At 45.9% G+C, this 9,819-nt stretch overlaps 1 protein-coding gene across 1 annotated transcript in view; it reads right to left on the reverse strand.

Annotated features, from left to right (window-relative positions):
• DOCK7 (dedicator of cytokinesis 7) overlaps positions 1-9,469 on the reverse strand; it is a 106,763-nt gene extending 97,294 nt beyond the window's left edge. Inside the window, 2 exon segments of the mRNA XM_009696952.1 lie at positions 430-535; positions 9,342-9,469. Coding sequence (XP_009695254.1) covers positions 430-535; positions 9,342-9,469 — 234 coding nt within the window.
• Positions 9,470-9,819: the final 350 nt, after the last annotated feature.

Below are 9,819 nucleotides of genomic sequence, written 5' to 3' on the forward strand. Positions count from 1 at the left end.
TAACATTTTAAAAACCTCTGAAGAGTAGATCAACCACTGGGGTCTCACTCTCAAGAATGACAAGAAACACAAGAGAACAGCTACCTGAACTGCGTATGAGCTTGCAATGAGCTCTTCATAGAGAGAACCACAAGTGCACATGGAATTTAAAGCCCAGTCCAGGCTGTTCTGGAATAAAACAACGTACGTCTGGTCAAGGGAGCCCCTTGTCCTACAAAGATTCTGCAGAAACACAAATTCCCAGCCCCACCAACTGATTTGCAAGATAGAGACCTCCAAAATTAACAGGTTTTGCACAGAATTATTTTTATCAGGGTTATCAGGGCCACTTCAGTCAACAACCTGTCAGCACTGCAATTTCTTTCCAAATGGTAGTCAAAATAACTACGCGCACCTTCTTCAGTCTTCCGTGTTCCCAGAATTACTTACAGTTGTGTGATGAGAGACGCTGCCTCCGATATTGAGGTTTTTGAGAAGCTGAGGAGACCCTCCATACTGCCCTGAGATCTGCTTCCTGACTTCAGCAGCTACAGTTCTGAAACGAGACAGGGACAACATTATCTCTGTAACAGAATTACAACGAAGATGATATATCAAATACGCTTTAGACTACTGTTGGAATGAAACCAAATACTTAGTGTGCTGGTTGGAATAAGAGTGTCACCAGCCAGTGAGAGCAGACCTTGTATACTAAATTCCCAGGGAATCACAAAATTCTCGCAAGGCTCCATATACACATTCTTAAAAGCAATTACATTTTTTTCCTTTTGTGAACTGTTCTTTTGTGCATATCTGTGGCAACAAAATGCTTGTGACCCTGAGCACAAATAAACTTGTTCCCTGCAGACTCTTTCCAACTCCTACCGAGGAAAGCTCTCCTCCAGTGCTCTCCGCACCCCTCAGCACTTCCAAGCCTGGTCACGCATCTGCTCCTGTGCCCTGTTCTCTCATTTTCATCCCTTGCCTGTTTTTGGTTTTTGCAGTCACAGAGATGAGGACTGGTAGCCACTTTCCACACAGTATCCAACCCCTTCGACACCCAGCTCAGGGGCAGAAAAGCAGTCCCACACAGGGCGGGTTGAAATGTCTAAGGAACGACACAGGGGAAACAACAGATTAGGTCAGAACAAAAAACTGTTTCCCATTTCACGTAGGAAAGATTGTGGGGGGACTATGGTGACTAGCAGAGGGGACACACACAACACACTGGCTAGCAGGACACAATGCCTTATGGTCTCTGTCAAAGAGAAATCCCACCACTGAGCAACTTTTCTCACCAGGAAGGAAAAATACAGATCAATCCTTCCATGTCTGGAGGGTAAAATCCACACTGTGCCCCTCTGGGGTTTTCTTTTTTCCCCAATAAGCCACATTGCCACTGGTAAGCCTGAAAATATAAGTTAGGTAAACCCACCAAGGGAACAACTCAGCAAAGGAAGAGCACATTGGAGAGGGAAACGCTGACAGTCAAAGACTGTCTTAACAAAGAGCCATGGGTCAAGCCCTAACACAACCATCCATGGTGCTCCATCCTGTAACCCAGCAGTAAGCCACAGCTCACCTCAGCACTAGAACTGGGATAGCCAAGTTTTTGAGTATGGTGGAAATGGTTTTGTTTCAAAAGCAAACCAAAAGCCCAGATTCTTTCCACGAAAAAAACCACATTTTGCTGAAAAGCTGCTGACTACCCCTGGTCTATGGGACCTTACCAACATGAGAGCACTCTTCTCTAGGAGTCAATGACCGACTTATTAGTGACAAACCCCCTCTCAACTGTCACTCACCGCACTGCGGCTCTGCAGTCTGCTCTGTCTCCCAGACTAACGTCCCAGCTCCAAAGAGACACTAATCAGTGCATAAGACAGATGAAGAGGCTGCACGGACACCGGTGATTTTTTTTTTTTTTTCTGTATCAGCAATCTTTGTGGAAACAGCATCACAGCTAACAGACTCGCTCCTGATCTCACTCAGGGGAACGTGCTATGTATCAGCATGGTGTACCAGTTGCTAAAATCCTGTCAAGTAAAGATGGTTAAACCTCCCCTGAGCAAAAACTTGACATCAGGGTGGGCTCCTCTGGCAGTGAACGCTAGTGGACAGGAATGGGGGCAGGTGGATGCAGTTGATGTCGATGGAATAGAAGGGAACTCTAAAAGGGAACTAGCTGGGACAACCAAGCCTACCATGGAGAGCAGATGTTTCCTCAGGCCTGAGGATGGGAGTAAGATTAGCTAGAGGAAGCATTATTTTGTCTTTTAAAAAGTGGACTGCAGAAGAGAAAAAAAAAAAAGTTTTATGTATTCTGCCTGCAAGAAGTCATTTCCCTCATGTTTGCCTTTATCCACAGGAGACTATGTTTTCACTTCTGGAGGGTGGCTTCTGAAAGCGGACCAAGCAGTTCCTGCTGGGGAGGGACAACACTCAGGCTGTCTGATGGGCCTCAGAAGAACCACCTTCCCTGCTCCCACCACACGCGCGCATACACTCACAGACACACACACATCAGAACAAACCATGCACGCTGCTAGCATTTACAGGAAAATTTGGAATGTATTAAAATGGCTGCTTGGCATGGAAAAACACTACGCATCTGTGACATGAGATTTAAAAGCTTGCCCCAGGGTTGCAGACAATCTCTGCTCTAAACCCAATCTCTTACTCAGTACGTGATTTGTGTAACTCCTGACGATATGCAGAAGAGAACCCTTCACCGCATGGCTGGCAGGAAAAATCAGAACCCACATTTCACCATACAGCACAATACAGGAAAAACTAAAAATCTTTCCCCATTTTCAAGAGACACACATTGTTTCCAGATGGAAAGCATAGCCAGAGGAGGAAACCTGTCCTCAGCTGTGAAACCACAGCCGATGCCTAGCCATGTTACTCAGCGCTGCTCGTCCTGCGTGCAGTGGCTCCTTATGAACCTAAGACAGACTTTGTGACAGATGCCAGAGGGGTTCTCAGTCCTTCCTTCTGCACGTTGGCCTCAGCTGGGCCTGCAGCAGCTGGGAGCTGTACTTGGAGCTCAGCCTGTCAATACACCCTTAACTCCAGCTATGACTGCGCTTCACCCCAACCCGAAGCAGAAGCAAGCTCCTCTGCAATTACAGCATTGCTTAAGGGGCACTATGAGTTTGCATGGATGCTATTACACTGCCTGACATCATCCTCACTGAAAAGGTCACTTGATGCAATAGGGGAAGAAACATGGTAAAACAAAAGGGTGGCACTGATCAGCATGGCTTCTGACCATGTGCTGTACATCGATGGCTGCTCCACGTTGCTGCCCCTTTAATAACCTCACCGGATATTAACAATTCCCCTGAAGCATGATCACAGAAATTCAGAACTGAACAACCTCCAAGACACCACCACTACTTTCAAGTCTTAAGTAGTCCTGCCTCTCTAGCTTTCCCAATTGCCAATCAGACCTTTCCCCACATGACGTAACTGGCTACTGTCTAAACCTCAAAATTCCTGAGTGGAGTCTGCAGGACTTACTACTACTTACTCCAAGCCTGCAGTCTAATCCACAGCTCTTGTTGGCTACCTTTCTGTACCGCTGCATTCACAAATGTATTGAACGCCATTTCCCCTACTGGAAAGCATCATGCTTCTGACATTTAGAAACCATCTTCTAATGTAATCTGATCACCAAGTGTATTTATGGGTAATCTATACCCATTTGGCTTTGTGCCAACATCATCAGTTAGGTTCAATAGCCCTCCTCCTACTCCTTCCTACTTGCAAGGTACCCACAAAAATTAGTAGTATCCTCTCCCAGCCTTCCTTCTGCAAGGCTAAGCAAGGCCAGATCCTGCAGCAGGCTTTCTGCCCCTTTGATCACCCTGATGGCTCTTCTCCCCATTTGTTCCAGTTGGCGACCATGCCTTTTCACACTGTGTTTCATCCTGATCACTCACTCCAGATAAGGCCTGACCAGGGCTTTGTAGAACCAAATGAGTATTTTCCTATTCTGAAAACACCTCAGCTGACTACTTTTAGGACTGCTTTCTCACTGCTTCATCACAGAGGTTCACAGTTTCCCCAAAACTGGCAATACCCTTGCCTTCTCCTCCATTTCCAAAAGCTGTTTGTCCATGACAAATGCCATCTATTCATGACTAGTAAGTTCATGTTATATTATAATCCTGAACCCTATTTCTAACTGGAAGCTATGCTTCCTAAACTAACCTAGGTTAAAAAGTGTATGACATCAAACCCAACCAGAAAAGAGAAATAAATCTCAAAACAATCTCCAAATGAAAAAAAAAAAAAAAAGCATGTGGTGGAACAGAAGAGCCATTAAAGCTCTTGATAATTAAAAGGACAAATAAAAAGCTTTAATAACTATCTTATATTCAACATGTAACCTGGGATCCTTAGACAAACATTCCAGTTAATTACAGCCCACAGCCTCACGAATGTCTATGTTTAAAGTACATCTTCCCTAGTCACTTCCTTTCTGACCTTTTCCACTGGTTAATTATTGTGTGTGCATGTGGTTCACCCAGAAGAAAAAAAAAAAAAAAAAGACAAAGGAGAGGAAAAAAAATCCCCTTGGAATTGGCTTCTAAAGCAAAACAAGCCTGGTCATTCTGAAAGTACTCTGAGCTGCAAATAACAAAACAAAACCATTTGTTTGCATTTCCATGTTTCTTTACTACACACAAAAATTATTTCTGTTTCTATACAGCCTACCCAATGAAAACCAAAAATTGTTCTCTCCTCACCCCGACTTCAGCAGCACACTGGAAATATCAGTTCTTCTTTTTGCCTTCCCAAGAAAAGGCTCACCAAGACCTGTCCAGTTATGCCAAGCAAGGTTAAAAACTTTTCCTTTTCAGAGAAAAGGTGGGTCAGGACACAGTCATCTACATCATCTGCTGCAGTGATTTGAGGAAGTCTCTCTTTTCCATAGCCCTCCTCATTTTGAAAGAGCAATGAAAATTGTTTGTTTCTCCCCGTCCCACTAATTACAAAACTGTTACTCCTGCCTGTTCTTCACTTTGTGTGTCATGTGCAGCAACTCTATGCTCAGCAAGCCTTTGCCTCTTGAGAAAGACAGCCTGGTACAGCGCGGCATCTGCGCCAATCCATAGCAAAGCTGCTTGCTCTCTCTCAGCAGCAGCAGTGAAAACTGTATTTACATAGTTTATTTCTTAAAGTGAAAGCAGCCCCCTTTGTTCAGCCAGCTCACTTGCGTACAACTCTGCACGTGGCTGGAGGCATCTATCCTACTATACTCACTATGCTTGGATCTGAATCCCCAAAGCCGAATGGCACTGGTCGGTTGTGTCCATCCTGATGGTGCAATTGAGGTGACGTGTCCCTCTGTCCTGTCCCTGCGTGCTCCATCCGCCTGGGCTCTCCTGCCTCCCGGCCTGCTCCATCCAGGCTTGAACGTGGTGTGAGTCACCAGGTATGCGTCGCGGTGGATGAGGGAACCTGCTCCAGGGAAAGGTCTGGCCTTGATTTACCCTGCTACTTCAGCCGTGCCCTGGATGCAGCCTTCCTCCTAAACCCGAGGTCCCGTTTCCTTCCTCCCCCTTCGAGTGAAATGGGTTTGATTTACAACCCGAAGCTGAGGAAATTCCCAGCCCGATCCTGACCGCTGCGGGATAAGTCTGGGCTCTTAAATTAACACAGAAGATGAGCAACAACATGTTCCCTTTTTCTTTACCATTGATTAAAACAGAAAACACCACACAACGCTGCCTGTGGTGCTCTTCTGATATTTGATTATTAAGGCTGAAAGCATCACCCCTAGGCTGCAGCAAAGGGAATGAGGTCCCAAGATACCTTACTGTGAAAACCACCACAGGACTGGATTCTTCAGGAGAGATCAAAGTCACACCCCACGTTAAAAACAACCAAACAAGGAAGCCTTGTACAAAGAAGCAGCTTTGTAGCAGAGCCCTAGAGATGAACTGTTCTCCCGGCCTTCTCGCTTGCTTTAAGCAGTCAGAGATTTTCTCAGGCTTCCCAGAACGCTGCCGACCTCCACACAAGACATCCACAATCGCTGAACAGGGGCAGAGATTGTGACTTTTGGAGAATGGGAAAAAGCTGCTCTGAAGTTTCTGTTAAAAATACTTCCAGTTATCCGTGATAGTGTTTTGACAATGCAAATGGCATCTGGGTGTGGGAAGAGAATAAACTGCAATGAATACCCTGCTGCGACCACTACATTTCTGGCCTGCCTTGGTGCTCACGGAAGCCAGCGACAGCTTTGCTATCGGTTTCAGTGGGTGCAGGTTTCACACCATCCGTGTTTACCCTGAGGCAGGGCAAGGGCGGCTGTCAGTCTCCCTGACACATCTTTCAGGCAATGTAAAAGGGCTCTAAATGAACAGAAATGTAAATTTAGTCTTCCCAAGTCATCTTTTACAGTACCCCATCACTGTAAAAGGAGCTTCAGCAGAAATAAGATGCTAGCTCTGAACGGAGTGAACAGAAGTGTTTTCCCCTCAATTCAAAACCATAAAGACAACAAGCTGTGATTTCTCCAGAAATCTGTCCACATACAACATAAGAGCCCTGGATTATGGGGAATTTCCAAACCGCTGAATGTCTGAGAGCAGGGTCACCTCTTTTCAGCCAGGGGTCTGCTGAAGACCCCTCCAGCCCCAGACAGCAGCACTTCATGGCACCGTGAGGTTCCCAGTCACACAAAAGCACCTTGGAAGGGGCTGGACCCATGAGGGTGAAAACAATTTTCACCAGACTCTATTGAGAGCTGGGGACAGGAAAACTGAAAATTCTCAGCAAGAGAATAAAGACCAGTGGCAAGAATCACACTCTGGGCTTTGTGTGAGGCTGAAATGCATAGCAGAATGGTTGGTAAGGCAGGTATGTTTTTCCAAGTCAGATGGATCCTTTTTAAGTGTGGGAGTAGTAAAGGAAGAACAAAACTCTTTCCAAGGAAAGATACTGTCAAAATGGTGATGGTCTGACCAAAGAAGCAGTTCTGGATTCCCTAGGTAACACGATCTCGGGGTGGTCCAAGAACAATGACACGACAAGGCACTGAGACAGGGGCTCACATGAAAGGCTACATGAATTTGCCTGAACTGTGCATGTTGCGTGATGTTTAAAGAAAGACTTTTTCTTTTTCTGTATTTAAACTCTAAAACCCTGCACACCTTTTCATCTGCCTGCCCCTGGAAAGACTGGGATACAATACGCTTCGACTACTGTGGGGCTTCCACATCCCATTTCTCTGCCAAGCGGCCCCATACCCAGAAAACGTATTGGGATAACGCAACTGGGAATCTGAGGCGCACACACAGGTGAAGGGGTGAGTGCTCAGTGGGGACAGCGCAGCACGACCCCAGAGGGACCAGCCACGGCACTTGGCTTGCTCGGTACTGAACACCCAGCCCTGCTGAAAGCGAACAGGCAGCTTAGCTGGTTCCTCAAGAATAACATATTGACTGTTTGGTTTTTATTGAGACATCTTAATGGGTGAACTTTATCTCTGCCGGTGTGGATCCTGCCTTCTGCTAACTCTCCTCTAGCCCCGCAAACACGGTATGAGCTGAACAGGAGTACTAAATAGAAGTACATCTGTTCTTACACTGAGATGGAAACAAGAGCGCACATGCAGCTACAGAAGTATTACGATGCTGCAGAAGGGCATGTTCCAATACAGTTTAATAAAAAAATTTATTGCCACTATATTTCCAATTAAAAATTAACAATTTCAGGCAAGATTTCAGGTATTATTAACCCACTATAGTAAGTTTAACTCAGGAGTTTCTTCTGATGGAGTGAAGAAGTATTGGTAGGTACATGTGATGTTCAAAGTTCAGGCTAGCAATCTGTTCTAGTTTAAAGCCTTCCAACAAAAATGCAGCATGACCTAGTGAGAAAGATACCTTGTAACAGACAGTCTTAAAAAGGTATTTTGAAACTGCTGTAGCAGTCACCCATAGCTGCTATCCCCAATATTTAAAGATTCCAGTAGTAACAAGCAGACACCATATGGCACTGGAGTTCTGTACATACCCCTGAGGTACACCGCGCTGGTGGAAGAAAGCACAGGCAGTAAATCAGAGCTGTGAAGACCACATCTGTGGTCTTTCTAAGAAACAGAACAGCTGATCTCACGTTTCTTTTTCTACTACTACTGCAATAACCATCTTAGAAGCTTGTATCTGTTTGGTAGGGAGGTCTTAAAGTAATTTACCTGGTGGATCTGAATTACATCCCATTTGAATTACATGCTATCAGGCAAACCAAGAGCACATGGCTATTTCCTGTGAATAAGACAAATGCTATGTCTACCTCGATGAGTAAGCCAAACCGGAGGGCAGAGTGTGAAAATGTGACGGATCTATTCTTCTTTAAACAATGGAACTGGGGAGGGCTTCCAGCAGCCACCAACACAGCTCTTGGGACTTCCGTATGCTGCTTGCTTCAATCTCTTACCCTCTGAAATAGAAACATTCACAGCAGCGTATTCTGTGTCAGCATGAGAAGGGCTACAGCTTCGTCTGGGGACCTCTGGGTACAACATCTCTTCTGCCCACAAGTTTTTGCCTTCATACACGCTGGATGTGCAGCCCACAAACCAGGAACTTGAGATTTCTCAGAAGACAGCACTACAATATGGGAAATCCCAGAGAGAAATACAGCAGTCTTATAAAAAAGCATAAAAGAAAGAGTTGGAGATACAACAGCCCTGCTCCGGGAGGAGCTGACCTCATTGCAGACCACCTGGGTCCTTCGGCAGGCACAGCCTGCACGAACAGTAAACTCCACAAATGAACCTGACGCGTCAAAAAGACCACCTCTGCCCGCACACAAACACTGCTGCCGTTTGGTTGGTTTGAAAACACATCGAGCGGGCTAGATCAAAAGGTATACAAAGGTGGCACATCTGTGCTGCTGCCCGATGAACGTACTGCACCAAGCTAGTGCCTGACGCAGGCAGAAACCCTGCGAATATCCACAGTGGTCACCCCAGGGCCATTCCATTTAAGTTCCTGCCAGGGCTGCAGAGCTCTTACACTCTCACTTCTAGTACTTGTCCCTCATGTGATTACTTCTATGACTACAATCAAGAACCAGGAAAAATAGTCTGGCAGCAAATCCACCTCCCTCCATTCCCGAGACCTTGGTCTGTCACATTCACCCCTAGCTGGTGCACATCAAAGTTTGCAGAGAACCATGACAGAGGAGCAATATTTTCACCCCTGTCTTCAGATCCTGAGTGGGGTGGGATTGACACCACTCCTCTATCTCCTACCTAGCCTTTTCCTTTGACCTCCTTTTTCTTTGTCGATGACCGTTCTCCCATCACAGCTTCTGTAACGGCAACTATTTGTACCTACAGTTTTCTCTTCAATGGCATGAAAATGATACTCCCTTCGCTACTGTCCACAGCCTCCTGAATAGCATCAGCGAAACCAATGGCTCCCACTTTCACTCCCATGCTAGTTACAGGTACGAGAGGTACCATCGTCACCAAAGGCTACCCGCTCAGATCTGCAAACAGAAAAACTGTGGTTCCCACCAGGGAACACATACCTAACTTGGAATACAGATCTGCAGAAATCTGGTATTTGCAGGTAATTTCCTATAAATATTCCTCTTAAAAAAATAAAACTAACAACTTTGTAAAATAGAAGGGTGTTTAACACTGCAAGTCTCAAATAGCTTTGCACGTCCGAGGAGCCGTGCTAACGCTAACCAGCTGCTTATCACGCACAAAAGGAAGGGAATTCTTCTCTCCATTTTGCTGGCAGCAAGGAAGCGAGCAGGCAGGTCTGGTGCGCCCAGGTGGAGGGTGCAGCGCCCGGACAGGGCTCC

The sequence above is a fragment of the Cariama cristata genome, unplaced genomic scaffold (assembly GCF_000690535.1).
Source record: "Cariama cristata isolate BGI_N322 unplaced genomic scaffold, ASM69053v1 scaffold14953, whole genome shotgun sequence".
Classification (NCBI taxonomy): domain Eukaryota; kingdom Metazoa; phylum Chordata; class Aves; order Cariamiformes; family Cariamidae; genus Cariama; species Cariama cristata.